Genomic DNA, 19,137 nt, shown 5'->3' on the forward strand with positions numbered 1-19,137 from the left:
CCTGTCAGCTGGCTGGCTTTCCATTTTCCCCACCAGCTCCTTTAACCTTTTTGCATATACATGGATTGTTTCGCTCTTTCCATGTTTTGTACTATATATTTCTGCTACTATTTCGTTATCATCCCTTAGTAGTCGAAACTCTGCTATGAATTCCTTCCTGACTTTTGCTATGAATTCCTTCTCGACTTCTGTCCATGTAGTTAATTTCTGTGGATCGGCATTCGAAAACCAATCAATCAGTACACCTCCTAGGGTCACCGAAAATTGTTAGACCCAGTCATCCTAGTCCGTTACACCGTTCGCTATCCAGATTGTTTTGCATGTCTTACAGTGTTTGATTGGATTGACCGTACCATCGCCATTGAACTTTAGCGATTTTTTCTTCAGTCTTGCCATTGCTACTTTCTTCTGAATTTGTGGTGTGCACCTGTGCTGTTCTGAGTACCCACGTTGTTCTGCACAACCGTGCTGCGACAGACAACTGCCCTACTTTGGACAACTGCGTTACCCGGTGTGAAGAGATGTTCTTCAAGCGAAGTTGTTCGATTCTTTACCTGTATCTGTTTGTCGGGTGTATCAGGAACGAAGAGTTCACTCCACTCTCGTGCTCCTTTGACACTTTGAGCTGCGTGAGTTTCTTCCCTTCCATTTAGATTCTCTACCCTCGGCGTAGACAAGTTTAGGAACTCCTCCTTTGTCTCTTCCACCAAATTTAATCTCTGTCGTGTTTCCTCAAGCAACTCCTCGACACTCCTCGTTTTGCTAGGTGAATGCACTCCTTCCATTAGTGCTCATTCACCCCCTCGGTGCTTGTCAGTAAGCTGTTGGAACTTCTACTTTCGCTCCACTTGTTGTGTTAGGATTAGTGCTTCCTGTGCTGTATGTATGTCATCCTTATCTTTGACTTTATTCCTATCTTTATCAAGCAAATTCGACATTAATCTTCATAGCACCTCTTATATACCTAGTTCGACTAGCAACAACGCCAAATGTTTACCGCACAGAGTAAAGGATACTTATCACATTCAGTAGACTAAGATGTAACACTGAACATAGACTTTATTCATATACGCAATATGCACTCCAAGTACAATGCTTACAATGATAATGATTATGATCCTCCAATGGTCCCTTCAGATGATGTACATATACTTTCCCGAAGGGGTGACTCAACCATCACGCGCCCTTTCGGATACAACTCTTTCCGTCGGCTATAATACTTTTTACCAACAACACCAACCAATTCAATTCTGTTTGAAGTTGATGAACACTTTTTAATTAAGCAAAAACTTGGGATGTAACAATTAACTTGGACATGTCAACTTGGAATCCTTTCATTGGTTGGAGATGATTAGGTGTCACGTCATCATGCTTGTCTTGTAATCTTTGTCCTCAACTTACACTTCATCATCATAAAGAAGACTCCACATCTCTAGGAATATTTCTTGATACCCAACATTTTCAAGCCTTCGGTTGATTATGATGACTCATATTCCCATATTGCTTCATCTTTGTGAATCTTCTCCATTTTCTCCATTTTGGAAATCTGTTTGTCAAATTGCTGTCGAAATTGCTCATCTTGATATCGTGCCTTGATCCTTCTTTATGTCTTGAACTTGTTGACCTTCATGTTGTGATCGGGTCCTTTATATTGATCTTGGATTTCCAAAGGAAGTTTAACTTTATGATAATGTTATCCATTTGTACAACTTGTGCATTTTCCTTGTACCTTGAATTCTTCTTGATGTAAATCTTGTTCTCAATTCCTTATTGTGTTTGAACTCAAACTTGTTGTTGCATCTTTCCTTCATGCCAACATGATCGTGAAACTCCTTGTAGCTTTTGTGTTAATGCTTGGTAGCGTTGGTCGGATTAGTCAAGTTGACGAATTCAACTGTGAAGAAATTCATTATCTACCATTTGTATTCTACTCAAGTAATTATAAGCATTGTTGATATGATCAAGAATTATTTATATAACACTATTGAATTATACACACACATACATTTAATATGTCTATACATTTTAAAATATACATATAGGTATATTGTTATTAAATAATTAATAATCATACAACTTAAATTGATATTATACATATCAAATTATTTGAGTGATATAATCTCTGATTATCGATCTGCATATTAAGTTTTCTGTTTTGATATAACATATCTTAAGCAATGCTTGTTCCCATACATTTATTGGACTGTGATCACCACAGCAGTGATTGTAATGAAACAGCATCGCTATTAATGTGCAATCTCTAACAAATCATGACTGTTATGAATCATCACCCTAATCCAGTGAGACATGCCTTGTATATATACATATAATCTTGGAAAACACAGAAAATACAAAAGTGTGAATACAAGATACAACAGCAGCAATACTTATTCAAGTGAATAACATTAATATACTTAAGTCTGATTTGATCCTTCATTCTAATTCTGCAAACACAGTATTGGTGGCAATATTAGAGATATTAGAGGGAAATAACTTGAAATAAATTTTAAATTCCTTCCATCTAAATCTGATATAAATTTAACATTTTGATTGTGATGTTGTAATTTTTCTTCCTTCAAGCCCAATCTTTGAACTTTCCTTACTTTTGTGAAGTTGCTCGAGCATCACATTCTGTCATCACCTTCTTGCATCAATCCTTGCAAAACGAGAGAAAGTAATTGTGTTAAGTTTAATGAAGTAAATTTGCAAAAACTTGGAACATTTTCATGATAATACATCCTTTCCAAAGAAGATGATTCCAACTCTCAATTCCTGGTTGCAAAATCAAACTTAAATTATCTTTGATTTCATTAACACTTTTCACACCCATATACATGATGTCTTGCAGAATTTCCTACCCTAAAGTTTCAGTTTCTTTCCTTTAGCTAGATTATTTTGCATTTTGCTAATTTTGAAAGCCCTACTTTTGCAACCTTTCAAATTGTGTCAACATTGCTCTACTTATGTAGAATGCCTCCAGGGTATTATTAGCTATTTCATATCCTGTAACTGCATCTTGTTATTTCCTTTAATAGTAAAAACTGCACATGTAACTCTAAAATTTAACCTGGTATGAGTATCTGATGTTTGCATTTTAATCTTATAATTTCTTTACACTACTGAATGTGGCAACTGTTCTGAATGATCAGGAATTGACTGATTCAGTTTTATGGGATGATGTTGCAAAGCTTTGGGATGCTCCTGTTCAGCCTAATTTGGGATCAGATTGGAAAACGTTGAAAGGAGAATGCATGAAATGCTTTTCAACGTGTTATCCCTCATCAACATCCAGAGATGAGGGAGAAGACAATAAGAGGGCCTATTCTCAAGAAACAAGCATTACGAAACTTGAAGTCTGCAGGAAGCGCCCAAAACTTGAAATTCGCCGTGGAGAAATTCGCTCATCAGATATAAGAGACACGAATGAATCTGAACTTCTGGCTGATAACAAGATTTTTGATTCCATGATTGCGAATAAGCAAGAACTGAGTTTGAATCAAGAGCTTTCATTTCCTAAACTTGAAGGGCTAACAAACAACTGTGAAGAGGCAGTGGCTACCACATGGGTTGAAGTTAAGGATAATAGTGAGTATCAGATTACTCCTTATCCTGGTGGACATCAGGAAACAGCCATTGCAGAATCTAAAGCAAGTAGCAAGAGTCATTTGACAGCCAGGGGTGAGCACCGGTATCGACAATGCTCAGCTTTCATAGAAACAAAAGGAAGACAATGTAGCCGATGGGCAAGTGATGGAAGCACCTATTGTTGTAAGCATTCAAATCTACCCACTCCTGACAGTGCTAACAGATCGAACCAGGTTGCGTCTCTTTCCAAGTCTCCAATTTGCCAAGGTATGACAACTTATGGAAAGAGATGTACACATCGATGTAAGAATGGATCATCATTTTGTCTTAAGCATTTGCATCAAGAACTACAAGAGAGTAATAAGACACCCAGCACCAGTTCTTTAGTGATTAATAATAAGAGAGTGAGGTTATCAGTTGAGGGGCAACTCTCAGATGACAATGCACCATTAGCAGGTTTAGGCTGCGAAGAAGCCAAACAAGATAAATCAAATTTGAATCTCATATCAGATACAGACTTCAAAGATGAGAATTTGTCTGAGAAATCAACTCAGAGGTGGATCAGTGGTAGTGGCATTGTTGGGAGGAATCAAAGGATTGAATTTCAGTCTCAAACCACTCTGGCACAAGAAAAGCCCGCTGTGAAGGTTCCCTACAAGAGTGCAAGTTGGTCACGTTGTATTGGATGGTGTAGGAACAATAGTGGCCAGTGTTCTCACAAGGCAAAGCCAGGTACTTCATATTGCGAAAAGCATCTTCCAAGCTCAACTATGCATGAGGGAAAGGTTGGAGACAGACATATTTCGACAGAGATTCTGAACCAACTTTTGACATCTACTAGCTCTGAAGAAAATAGAAACTATTTACTCCGGGCTTCAGATATGTTGCATGAGGTCATGAATGTTTGTCTTTCAGAGGGGACTACATATCGCGCAAATTCTAAGGGAAGAGTTGTGGATTGGATTCTTGGAGAGGCATCAAAAGATTTAAAATCGGCAGAAGCTCTGTTGAAAATTGTTTCAGGCGAGAAGGAAAAGATTGGCAAACATCTGGGGATTGAAGAAGAGGGCAGTGCTGCAATTGTTACATGGACTCCTAATGGAAAGGACCAATTTTTAGTTTCTTCAGTGGAGGATGATGGAATGCACAATTCAGGTAGAGAGATTGGAATACATGATTCTGGAACATTTGGGAACTGTCCTTCTAATGATGATCAAATGCTAAGATGTAAGCTTTGTGGAGGGGAGTTTGCCGATACCCATACTCTTGGATACCACTGGACCACTTTTCATAAAAAAGAAGCTCAGTGTTTTTTTAGAGGATATGCATGTCGCATATGCAATAGTCCCTTTACCAACAAGAGAGGTCTTGAGAGACATGTGAAGGTCCACCATGCCGAAAGTTTGCTCGAACAATGTATATTAATTTCATGCATACATTGTGGTAGTCATTTTATGAACTATGAACAACTATGGCAACATGTTGTATCTGCTCATTCAGAAGAGTTTATCCGATCAGTAGGTATCTTAGAACAAATAAAGTCAAATTCTTTGATGCCTACTGAAACTCAGGGAGGCATTGACATACACAATGAACTCTCAGTGTCTGTGAATTCTAAAGAGGAAGCAAGTCCTATGTTTGGCATTTTGCAACATGCGTCTACAAATATTGGAAGTGTAGTTAAGGATAAAGGTCCTGTAAATCGTAATACTCCTCGTAGGTACACCTGTAGGTTCTGTGGGTTGAAGTTTCATCTTCTTCCAGATCTTGGTCGTCATCACCAAGCTGAACACATGGGCACCACCTCGAATCAGTCCCCTCAGACAAAGAGAAGAAAAGAGATACTTTCTACAAAATGGAGAGCCAACAAAGTTGCTTCTAAATTAACACAAAAGGTTAGCTCATCTCTCGGACTTAAACATGCATCCCTTATGGCCAGAAAGAAGCTTTCAGAAAAACTTAATGTGCATCATTCAATAATTATGACTGGATGTTCCAAGAAGCCTGGAGAAAGTGAAAAATTTGACAAACCTCTAGATTTTTATTCTTCAGCCGTGGCTGAGGCATTATTAGCTGAAGTTCAGAAAGGAAGACATTGGCCCAGTAACCAGGAAATACTTAGCATGGCCTGTTTGGCTTGTTGCAGATTCAATCTGCAAGCTGCTCTGGAAGAAAAATATGGTACTTTACCTGAGCGCCTTTACATAAAGGCTGCTAGATTGTGTAGTGAAGCTAATATTAGAGTTGAATGGCACATGGAAGGTTTTGTTTGTCCTAGAGAATGCAAAGCTAAGGACAATGTCAAACCTCCTGTCATGTTGACTCCTCTTCCTGATGTGCAATTTCATTCTCTGCCAGCTCAGTTGGATGATCTAGAAACAGTTTCTGAAGAGATTGGGAATGGGGATAGATGGGAGAAAGCTGAAAGTCACGTGGTTCTCACTTCATTTCACACTGAAGGAACTGATTACAGAAAAATGCTTGTGATCTGTGAAGATTTGAGCTTTGGGAAAGAAGCAACATCAATACCTTGTGTGATTGATGAAGATTTAGTGGATCCATCTACTTATGGTCTCTTTAAAGAGGGTAATGATTTAATCATTAAAACATATATGCAAAATTTCTGCTATATCACGGAAAGGCTTCTGGACCCTTCACTTGGTCTTGATACAAAGGTATCATTCTCACAGTTCTAAATGGATGAAACTCCAGGTTATCTTGGTTTTAGCAATAGGATCATTATGTCACAAGAACTAAGAGGTACATTAGTAAAAAGTATGCAAATTAGATGGATAAGTAAAAGTAACAATAATTGCTGCCATTGTTTTTTGGAAAAGGCAATAAGAATTGAAATAATCTTGTTGTCTTCTCTTATATTTGCAGAGTTCACAACTCGGATGCACTTGCACACAACCACAGTGCTCTCCTGAATCCTGTGATCATGTTTATCTCTTTGACAATGACAATGATGATGCAGAAGATATCTATGGACAACGCATGCATGGGAGATTTCCATATGACAGTAGAGGTCGAATAATTTTGGAGGTAATTATCAACATGATTTTATTTTTCATTCTAGTCCTTCGATTATCTTTGTTTTTATATAGGTGAAGGTGACTGTCTAGATTCCTCCTGGGCATGTGAGATCCTTTTTGTGGTGGCAATGGTATGTCTTCACTTCGTTAATGTTTTGCCCAGAAATAAAGATAAACAACAATAAACAGAATGAGGAACAAATAGACACATAAAGATGCAACAATCTATCTTGGGAAAACCCTCCAATTTGAGGAGAAAAACCCAGTGATACCAAAAAAATATCTTTTTTATTAAATAATAGAGATCCAAGTGTAATGCTTTGACTGAATATATTACTTATCACACAAAACAATCATATATATCTGGAATTGAGGGACTCTTCATATCACAACTGAAAGTCTCTTCATTTTCCAAATTTGAGTTTCTTCATATTTCCAAATGCATATCCCTTTGCATGTCGCATATCTCTTCATAATAAAATGCCAGATATATAGGGTGAGACATATAGCACACCTTGAATGCCACATCATCCTCACTTGACTAAAAATGAACATGACAGCAATATCATCATAAATCTCTTCTTTAGCAATACCAGAGTTAAAGATCTGTATTGCAGATATAATCTTCAACACCCCCTCTTAGCAAGAGAGAGATCTTTATTATGACAGGCACAAATAGCTGCAACCAAAAACATCAATAACTAATTCTCGTCGCAGATTTTTATCAATAAAACTTTGTTATCTCAGCATAACACAGCTACTTCTAGAGGGTGAACCATAAGATTGAAGTCACAGAGTCACACATATGACTTCCACCATGCCTACTCACAGAGGGTAAATCCACCATACCTACTTGTAGAGGGTTGAACGAGGGGTTTCACCTCAGACTTCTCCTAGAGAACCAAGCATTTCCACCATGCCTACTCGTAGATGGTGGATCAAGGGCTTTCACCTCAGACTTCTCCTAGAGAAGTATGCATTTCCACCATGCCTACTTATAGAGGGTGGGTTCACTGTACCTACTTGTAGATGGGTCCATTGGACCTACTTGTAAAGGGTGGAACAAGGAATTTCACCTCGAACTTCTCTCGTAGAGAAGAACTCATTAGCAACATGTATAAGAATGGCTGAGATTCTCTCTCAATAGAGATTCCCTCTCAACAAGAGTAACATTCTCACAACTTGATTGCCACAACAAGAGAGCTGATTCCAAGTTGATCAAACAGGGAGCTTTAGCGGTCACATTGCCACACAAGCTTGCAAAGAATTAGACATTCTCCCTTTGTCATGTAAACTCCCTCTAGAGCTGAATAGTCTCCCTCTAAATGTCATTTCTTCATCTTCAAGGATACTAATCATAATAACCACCTGTATATGATCTCCCTCATTGATAAAGATATGTATCATCCGTTTAGTCTCATGACTGCAATTTCTACAGTTTGCATGACTTTGCATATAATCGCTCATCATGCCAATACTTCTTGATCCATCCTGCAACCAAGATAGATTAATAATAACTCATAAAATCAACCTATCATAAAGAGCAATATAGAGATTAATACTAAAAGCATACACTATCTCTAGTGATATGACTAAAATTCAAGATAGAATTCTTATTTTTGTTTAGTCTAATCTTAGCAGGCACATAAATATGAATTAATAGACATTGATCTCTTTTAACAAAATTGAACAATGAATGCAGACCAACATTCATATGATGAACATAGAACTTACTAATCTGAATGAGGCCATAAGTTCAGTCTTTGACATAGTCATTGTAGCCATCTGAGAACACTTTGAGATAACACATCTCAAATAACGCATAGTGGGAACCAGGAAGAGCAAATGAAGAGTGTTACTCATCCATGCGACAAACATATAAAAAATGACAATTGACAATTGAAACAAGCATCTTCCAAACTAATAAACACCAGAATAACTTGCCATTTTGTTGTCCTTCATTTTGTCATCACAAAATGGAGGCAACACTACGAAACTTTGCCAATTAAGTTTCAAATTTCTCTAAGTTAACTCACTATATGATTGGCAAAAATTAGTTAACTAATCCTTCCCAGTTCATATAGTGAGTCTTTTTACTAGGTTCTCGTCAAGTTTTTGTTTAAAAGTTTGGTAACATATAGTTGATTTTGAGTCCTTCAAAGTCCTTTTTGCATTTTAGCGTATTTTTTGGATTGCTTTTATCTTTTTGTTGCCTTCAATCTCTTGTTTTTGGTCACACCCTTGATTCAAGCTATCTTGGGAATTAATCGGTGTTGTTAATCAGAAGTTATTAAGGTTTAAGTACATATGTAATCAAACTTTAGAACTCCGATTGCATAATTTAAATATTAGACCTTATAATTTGATGTTATGTTGCACCTTTTGAAATTTATAACTTCAAATCACTTTACAACATGTTTTTAAGTTATATATTTTCACTTTTTGATCTTTTAAGTTATAACTTAAGTCATTTAAGTTATAAAGTGCACTTTTAAATCTAATTTGATGTGTTTGCACTTTATTGTTATCACTTAATTCACTTAAGTGAAAATCTAACCTTTTCAACCCATTTACACATGACACATAAAAATGTTATGTTTAATATGTAATGGACCCCAAAAAATGAGATCCATTTAAGTGAATCAATTAAACATGTGCAAAATAGATACAAGTATGTATAAGTCATTTACACATGTAGTTGCACCCAAAATGCCCGATTTTTCTTGTTTTTCCTCACTCCAAGAGGTAGATCGCACTTTTTGTAGATAATTGCATATTGCATATGACATTTTCAATATGCAATGTGTATTTCTCTTCCAAAACCACAATTGGCTCACAAAAACTACTTGTTTTCTACTAAAACCACTTGACTCTGCAGTTTTGCATAGCATTTTAAATATGTATTTCATTGTGGAAACCCCAATTTGCTAACTTGCATGTAAATGCACTACCCAATCTTCCCCAAAAAGTTTGACTGACTCCATACTTGGGTTTTTGTGCAACAAGGCAACATATAAATGAGTTTAAAAAGTCCAGTTGTGCATTTGAGTGAATGTATAATGTGTAAAATTGCTGGTAAAGTCTGACCTCTTCTTCTTTTGCCTTTTACACAATGTTTTTAAATATGGAAGTCATTGTGAAGACCCTGATTTGCATATTCCCTTCAACTGCAATGTGCATATGCAAGAAAAACGGTGTGATTTATGTGAATATCAAGGATCTTTTGCAAATGTTTACAATCCTCTATCTTGATTCTATTTGGGTAGATTGCTAGAAGAGCAGACTTATAGATTTCGGTGTGTCATCTAATCTGCAATCTAACCCTCCCTTATACCTAACTCAAGGGGCATGCTCATTGAATGGACATGTCCCTCTCTAGGTTGGCCTATTTAACAACATAATTGTTTCCTCAAGATTGGTGCCCATTCTACGAGTTACTAATGGTTAGTAACTAACTAACCACATTAGTAAATAAGAAGGCTTATAAAAGCCACAAGGAAGATGTCAATCTTTCTAGAGGGAACAATATGTTCTAGTGACCAATACTTAAGAGAACTTATGCATCTAGATCAGACTGATCTGAAAATCAGAACACTTATCTTGTCAGAGTTACAAGGAATAAACACTCCCTCTTAACTTGAAAAGATAAGTGATAGAAACATATCTAGCAACATCAATAGAGATGACTAAGCATAGATATACACTCTATAGCTTTCTGAATTTCAAGCATGATGTATCATTATACAAATGATACTTGAAAACACATCATATTACAAATCTTGTAATATAAGCTATTACCGGAGCTTGTGATCAAATCACTAAGCATCGTTCGTAATACAAACTATCAAATCGCCTAGGCTTGTAACATAGGATGTTTGACAAGGCTAGTGATATGAAGTATTACTTGAACTTGTGATAACAGTATTGCATAGAATGCAATACTCAGGATAAAGACTAGAGAATAATTAAATTCTCCCTCTACCCAAGTTGTGACATCTGGAGTTTTAGAAATGTCATTGTCACAACATGATCTTGATTTCGTCCAAGATCTAGACTCTACCAGCAATCCATTGCTAGAATGCCTTACACAGGATAAAATCCGAAGAATAATTAAATTCTCCCTTTATCCAAGTTGTGACTCATAGGCACACAACATGATCTTGAATTAAGATCTGCCAGTGCACTGGATAAAATCTGGAGAATAATTAAGTTCTTCCTTTATCCAAGTTGTGATTCATAGAAATAGAAATGCCTCCATCACAACATGATCTTAAATTCATCCAAATCTACCAGTAGTTCTCTACTGGTTAGAACATTATTTTGGAGATCATCACCTCTTATAATGTCTTCATACAAGTGTTCATTATTTCAAAGATCGTCACCTCTTAAATAACAAACACAAATGGTGAAGCCCCATAACATCAATATCCTAACAATAATATAAATTATCATAAGAATACAAAACAATTCAATCATACCTGGATCTTTCCAGAGATGATCACTCTTAGAGAGGTTTGATAAGAATATCTGCTTTCCAATTTCCAGTACTTAAGGACGAAGTCTAGAGAATAATTAAATTCTCTCTTTATCCAAGTTGTGATTCATAGACATCGAAATGTCTCTTTCACAACACAATCTTGAATCTATTCAAGATTTTCCAATAGTCCTCTACTAAAAAAACACCATAAGATCATTTGCTATCACATCAAATTCGTGCTGGAAGATTCTTTTCTATTACTGCAAACTGATGCTGCAAGACTGTTGGTTGAGAAATGCTTCCACACCATGATGTTTATAAGATAAGCCCATCAGATGATTGCTCACTTTAGATTTTCAAGACTCCTACTGGATATCAAATCTTCCGAGCTCCTTAATCAAGGTTGCCTTGATGAGACGTCGGACTCCCTGTGAATCCAAACTTCTTTCCTACAAGAACATTCTTCAAAAAACAAAATCAAGGCATACACTCTTCTTATAAAAAATACAAATGAAAGATATTATAGACATAAGGTAAAAGATAAGCTCAAGTACAATAGATACTTATCTTTCCATCATAATCTTGATGAAAGCTTTTGTACTTTATGAGTATACACCATCTTGACATGGTACACTCAGTTTGAGTTTGTATAACCTAGATCCTGGGGAGTCAACTTGATCTTCTAAGTACTCTCTCTGACATATAACCTTCTTATAAGATGATACTTTTGATTTTTGCTACAAATTCTCTATTACTCGGGAATAAATAAAGCATGGTGTACTCCCTTTGAGTCAAGATTCGCCATTGCAGATCATTTAGCTTCTCCTTTTGTCAGAAAGGGATACCATGCTAATATCCATGATCTTAGTGTCACAGCATGATGTTACTTTATTCCCTCCTTTCTAAGAGAACTAGTACTAGTAATTTGAATAGTCATAAGGTTATATAGAATGCATCTTTTCTACGTCCACAATCATTAACACTCCCTCTTGGACTTGAGGGAAGATCAGAAATGCCTTGAGTAATGTGTTTTGGAGATGGAGCAACAATAAGCTTACAAAAATCCCACAAAATATTGTCATATCCAAGCAGCCAAAAACTTTTCAAGTTTCAGCAACCAAACACTGTTGACTCAAAAATAGATTGCATAACACATATCACAATGACCTTATCATGAAATCACTATCTACTTCCATGTTGTAAACATAGTGGAACTGTAGTCTTTCACTAATTTGTGACAATAAATTTCTCATCAGACGTAACAAGATGGTGTCATTTCTACAAATGGTGTGTATTCTTATTGCTGTGCACCATATCTTTAAAAAACAGCCCCATTGATGAATCTTGAGCCCATGTCTTGCTCTCATCTTATTTGCAGGTCTGGGTAATTAAAGAAAACTTATAATGCTCAGAAATTTGTACAATCGCTAACAAGCTTCTCCCAACCAATCACAATTCAATCTGAGGCAATCATTGATTCTGAAAGGTAGTCCGCAACTTGTGCTAATCACTAGTTATCCTCTGAATATTAATCTTTATCACTACTGCCACCTTTCTCTTATCTATATCAACTAGCAAAGATGAATCACAACAACCAACCATATAATGATTTGTTTACCCTAGTCAAACAATCATATCATTTGTATGAATGTGATGCAGAACTTTGACAGTGATTGTTTCTTGCCGATAGTTCTAGTGATCTCAGACATGTGTGCTTCATATGAATTCTACACCCTTCCCATCTCTTTATTTAACGAGGATTGGTGGCCCAAATCTTAGCAGGGAACTTGTGTTTAGTGAATGTATCTGGCTTTCGATCAGCAGTTGTCTCCACACATATCGCAACTGTGGACTCCAAATGTCTCACCATTTTAATAACTAGTAATAATTAGACGTGAACTGTTGTCCACGCTCCTTAATGCAACATAGTTTCGTAGAAAACAACAACTATTAATTTTCCACTGATATAGATCCGTGCAGGTGGGCAAACCAAATCTAGCTTGTCAGTTATGAAACCCGACAACCACATATTCAAGGCGCAAAGGAATTCTATATGTGACCATTGAAAAATTAATATAATGTAGTCTCGATGCAGTCCAATAAATGAACTCGTGCATATACAATCAATGGTCATATTAAAAGATTTTCTTCTTGTGTTTTTGACTTTGACATGAACTGGTTTTCACAGTATTATACTATTGTCATGCCCAGGTAATATTCTCTGCAACCCGAAATAATAGGTTCGATTCTGAATAGTTAATATTGTCTGCAACAGTTTCAATTCTTAATATGTTCGCCTTCACTCTTTGATGCACCACTGGATGCCTCTATTTTTATTCTTCTCATCTCTTTCTTATGAAGAGTAACATTCCTATTCGATATCCATCATAAATGCTAAAATATTCATTGGTACCATACTATATTTATGCTAGCCTTCGGTGATAATTATCTACTCATTGTGATTACCCATTATCATTATCGATAAGGGTGATTTATCCTTCACTCGTCTTGTTCACATTTAATTCATCAATTTTCAATTAAGGAAATCATGGTTCCTAATCTCAACCCAGATACTGATATTATAGTATCTCCTTCATTGCACGTAATTCTCATCGAGGACTACTCGTATTCTTTCCTTGGTTGGTGGAGGATTTTAACGTTTTAGTCTCCTTTATTATCTTAGCTTGCTTATGCGTGAGTACTTTTTAACTGTTCGTTCCACATTCACCGCTTTTCCTATTTACTAGTTTCATATAACTGGTGATTTGATTATTACTCTAGTTCTATGCGAGAACACTGATGTTACACAGATAATAAAAGTCAGGGGTTGGCACGTATTACATGCATTGATGGGTTCAATCAATGACGATGTCACCCTGTATAATTACTTTCTTATTTTCTTTCCCTTACCGGTTTATATATTTCTTTCCTCCTTATTACTCTGTGCTCTGTGGTCTGCTAATGCTGCTTTGGCTAAAAAGGAGTAATGCCAATCTGAGACACTGGAAATGTTGCTGTTGTGCTTGGATTGGGTTCTTGGCAAAAGAATGTGGATAAATATTGATTCGAGATCACTGTGTCTACGTAGATGTGTGAGGTCTCATGGATAATGGTAGCTCAGATCATTTATCTCAATGCTCCCAGCCCACGTTTTGTTGTGTTTGTAGGTTAGATGCTTGTATTTGTAATTTTGCCATAGAAAATAATATTTGTTTCAAAATTGAAAAATAAATGACATATCTTCTGTGCTATTTCGGGTGATCAAATCATATTGTATACTTGTACGATGGCTCTGATACCATGTGAATATCAAGGATCTTCTGCAAATGTTTACAATCCTCTATCTTGATTCTATTTGGGTAGATTGCTAGAAGAGCAGACTTATAGATTTCGGTGTGTCTTCTAATTTGCAATCTAATACTCCCTTATACCTAACCCAAGGGGCATGTTCATTGAATGGACATGTCCCTCTCTAGGTTGGCCTATTTAACAACATAATTGTTTGCTCAAGATTGGTGCCCATTCCAAGAGTTACTAATGTTTAGTATTAGTAAATAATAAGGCTTATAAAAGCCACAAGGAATATGCCAATCTTTCTAGAAGGAACAATATGTTCTAGTGACCAATACTTAAGGGAAATCATGCATCTAGATCAGATTGATCTGAAAATCAGAACACTTATCTTGTCAAAGTTACAAGGAATTAACAATTTACACTTAATGGCTTACATGTAATGCATAAATGCTCACAAAAAGTGTGATCTGCACTTTGCATGGAAAATACAATATGAATTCCAATGCGAAAACCACAATTGGCATAGAATGAGCAAATACGCATTGTGTATTGTGACTCAAGAAGCCCGATTTGCACAGGAGTTCTACTAACATGCAATGCTCATCCAAAACCACGATTTGCTTGGTACTTTTCACCTTCATGCTCTTGCCTTTGCATTTTTAAATATGCAAGTGCTCATGTAAACCCCGATTTTGGGCATTTGAAGGGAAAATGTGATATGCATTGAGGATGGAAAAGGTCGATCTGCACTAAGACTCTTATTTCACTTATGCAAAGCACTCTAAAAAGTGTGATTCTCTTAGGCGTTTGAAGTTATATCCTCTTGGGCTTTGCATTTACCTCATTTTTAACATATGTAAATACCTCCAAAAACCATGATATGCACTTGGGACTCCATTTCCAACATTTAAACAAGCCAAGAAGTGCGGCTGGCACATTGAAGGCACAATTGCGTTAAATACAATATGCATTTGCACATGAAAAGTGCTATTTAGGGCTGAAGTTTGAGTTTTTCAAAGGCATTTGATCATCATATGCAAACATATTTGAAAAAACCATTTTTGGAGAAAAGAGTTCCATTCCAACTTCTTCTTACTTCAAGTTTTGCTCTTTGCTCTCCAAGTAAGTGTAAGATTTGGGTTTCGTTTGCATTTCTTGTTCTTGCTGCTTATTTGATGCATTCTTTTGCTCTTTGCCGTTTCCATTTATTTAGTTACAGCCCTAGATTTTTGTTCTAAGTTGATAAATAAGTTCAAAACTCTCATTCTTAGTAATGCAAAGGTTCTTCATCCAAAAACGAATTTGCATGCAAGAGTGAAGTTCTGAAAGTTATCAATTTGTGAGAAAACAAGAGGGTATGTTCTTCATTTTCATATCTTTGTTTTTGTATATATTGTGTGCTTGTTGGTTGCTCGTTTTAGTTTGTTTGTGAAGAAAAAGCTCGAATTTCCCCCAAAGAATGCAGATATCTTTCCATATTTTCAGCTTTCATATCCAATCCATTTCCAGATTTTCCCAACTCCATATTTCCCATATGCAATCCACTTGGGAAAACCCGATTTTGACCATTCTTGCCCAAAATACAAGCTGTTTGAACCACTTCCAGCCTTGCTAAGTGTTCAAAAAGTATTTAAATCATACTTTGAACACTTTTCTTTCATAGATCTGTCTTCATTGTTCAAATCCCAAAAGATCTCATGGATCAAATTCCATTAGAAGATGTTTTCACCCTTCAGAACTTTCATGTTGCAACAAATTTTCAAAATCATGACATGTCTGAGGAATTTGCACATTCAAAAGGAAAAGGCAAAATGAAGTATCAATTTGATGAAGAACTGGCACATGCTTCTCCATCTCAAGTTTCATCTTCAAATGATGGAATCACAGATATAGAAATTGGTCATGTTGACATGGCATACTTTATACAAAGAATTGATACATTCAGTCAAGAGAATATTCTTTGAATCAAGATAAGTAACATTCACTTGGTTTCTACATTTCCAATGGCAGCCTTGGAACCTGAATTTCTGAGGGAATGTGCTACGCATTTTGATGCAAAAACAAAGTCAGCCAAGGGTGCAGATGGGAAGGTTGTCCTTAGTTGACACCTAGATAGTGTAGAAAAGCTTTTCAAAGTACTAGAGATTTCGGAATGTGTAGACTTGACAAAGGAGAACTCTTAGCAAATGTGGAATGAACATAAGCTTGATTACATCAAGTATTCTAATGAGAATTGGCTGATCAACAAGAGAATAAACTTCTCTAGGTGGCCAAAGGTGATGCATAGGACTGATTTCTCTTAAGAAGTTAATGACTTGATTACTCTTCTTAGCTGAGTTTGTGACCTCAAAGAATCCAACCATTTCGAGCCATGGATATACAAGTTTATTTGTCAAATCATTGAAATGAAAGAGTGCATCTATTGGGGAGAAATCATAAGTACGACAATATATGAGCAATTGGTTCATGTAAAGAGCTCCCTCTCTTTCCACATGAATTCTACCTTGTCTAAACTGTTGCAACTATGGGGACTTTCTCATGGCTCTCCACTAGGGGAGATAGGGCCTTAGTTCCAATTTGGAGCTATTATGAGCAACTCACTCTTACACAAAGCAAGCAAGAACCATTATAGAAGGGTACAAGATGCCTTCTATGGACGTTTCAAGTGTTGCTTTGATAAAGACTTGGCGAAGAAGAGAGAATCTGATGAGGTGTGGAAAAAGGTGAGTCAATATGGGTGCTTGTTCCTACAATTCTCAACTTTCACATACATGAGAGTTGGTTACTTTGAAGGAGAACCCTACACTCTACCAGGGTATTCCATTGACAGAATCATCCTAATGGAGTTGGCTAGACAACTCATAATTGTGCAAGCATACCAAACCACTTAGCACAGGCCAGGACTTGGGATCTCTTCTACAAATGCTTTGCAAATTGGCAAGTATGCAATCACCACGGTGCACAATTCCAAGTCTATGGAATTTGAGCTCTACTTGATCACACTAAAGAAGTTCAAATCTAGGGCAGATTTTTCTTGCAGAGGGATGAATTCTAAGATGAAGAGAACATTTACCCATGTTCATTGCATGGAGAATGTCTGGATAGATCTTCGAACTGAAACAAAAGTAACCAGAATGGACTATAGCTGACTCACATTGTAGAAGATCATAGATCTTAACTTCTATTTCAGAAGGGTTGAGGATGATGATATGCTTTTAGATTCAGAATATCATAGTATTCAAATTGCAAAGTTTCCTCCTACTCCTATCCAGTGGAAATAGAAGGAATCTGCTTCCATATTTGATAGGTTTCAGGCGATCCTCTTGAATACCAATTCATGGTTGAAAAGTAAGGTTCTAAAAAGGATAAAGCTGAAGGTCCGTATAGATTGCAATCATTTTGGTCATGTGGGTTGAGAATCACAAGTTAAGGGTAAGAAGAAACATGATTCCTCTTTTTCAGAATCATAAAAGGGGTCAAAACTGAAGACTAAGTGAGGAAAGGGTATTTTTCAGGCATCTCATTCTTCTCCATCTTCACCAGAAGCACATGATTCAAATGTAGAAGAGGTAGTCATCCTTTCACCTCCGCAATGGTCAAAAGCCAAAGAATCATCTATCCCAGATGAGCCTTTCTTGTCGACATTGGACACCGATGTGGACTCCTTTTCTATAGTCATTGTACCCACCATACCTATCTTAGAGGTAAACGTTTCAGTAGACCCTATCTCTTTTGCGACTCCTTCTGCCTCATAGTGGAACAATGTGAAAGTTTAGAAAATGTGTTTTGAGACTTTCTCTACTTTTTCGACTCTCACAAAGGGACAAGTTTCCCAATTTGACACCTCAACAACAGAGTTTGAAATGTTTGTCAGAATCATCACAAAGAGCACCCATGATTCCAGCCATGCAGATAGATGCATGCACCATGACAATAGAGATACAATTAGGATCAATGTCTGCCATAGCCACCATCCTACTCTCAACTAAGGAAGATTTCAGCTTACTAGCATGGATAAGCAGTATCACTATGAAGAGGAGGAAAATTGAGTTACCACCTGATGATCTTTTTCCAAAAAAGAGCAAGTCCAAGCTTCCTATACATAAAGAAAAAATTGTTTCACGAATCTTATTTGATTCTGAAAAAACCAAGTATGCTAAAATTGCAGAACCCTTGGTGGACAAATCACCAGGATAGCTTCAACATTTTGATTACAAGTTCACCAAAATTGAACTTGGTAAACAATCGTGTTTGGGATGTCAACAGGATGCACAAGATTTTGTTTCTACCTTGTCTCGATGTAATGATGAACTTTGGGAAAGAAAGAATCGACTCAAGTTGGAGAATATTCATCTCTGTAAGATCATTCACCATTAGTCTTCGCAATCATTGTCACCACACCACACTCAAAATAGGTGAATCAGAGAGCTGAAGCAACAAATAGGTTGTTTGAGAAAATAGTCATAGAGGGAGTTCAAGCTACAAGGGGTGCACATAAAGTTCTTGGACATCTGCAAATCATTGTTTCAAAGCTCAAGGACACACTCTTCTTTCAACCAAGAATTTAAAACCTTGGACAAAGATTTGAGCATCTGGGACAAAATGCCAGAAACAAACTTGGACGTCATGACCACGTATGAGATCATCCTATCCTCAGAGATGTTCTATGAATACCAAGTACTCATGGTCAACAAGGTACAAGCTAAGTCATAGGATATGTCGGATTTCAGCAAATTTTTACTATTT

General features: G+C 36.6%; 1 protein-coding gene across 4 annotated transcripts in view; it reads left to right on the top strand.

Moving 5' to 3' along the window:
- SUVR5 (histone-lysine N-methyltransferase SUVR5) overlaps positions 1–19,137 on the top strand; it is a 140,425-nt gene that overhangs the window by 96,636 nt on the left and 24,652 nt on the right. For all 4 annotated transcript variants that reach the window (XR_016359816.1, XM_089812950.1, XM_089812952.1 and 1 more), the window contains 2 exons: positions 3,150–6,260; positions 6,469–6,630. Coding sequence is in view for 3 of the 4 variants with exons in the window: in XM_089812950.1 (XP_089669076.1) it covers positions 3,150–6,260; positions 6,469–6,630 (3,273 nt within the window). In the remaining variant the exon portion in view is untranslated. The remainder of the gene's footprint in view (positions 1–3,149; positions 6,261–6,468; positions 6,631–19,137) is intronic.

This window comes from Cupressus sempervirens, chromosome 2, assembly GCF_028749045.1.
Source record: "Cupressus sempervirens isolate cs-2001-9-10 chromosome 2, ASM2874904v1, whole genome shotgun sequence".
NCBI lineage: Eukaryota > Viridiplantae > Streptophyta > Pinopsida > Cupressales > Cupressaceae > Cupressus > Cupressus sempervirens.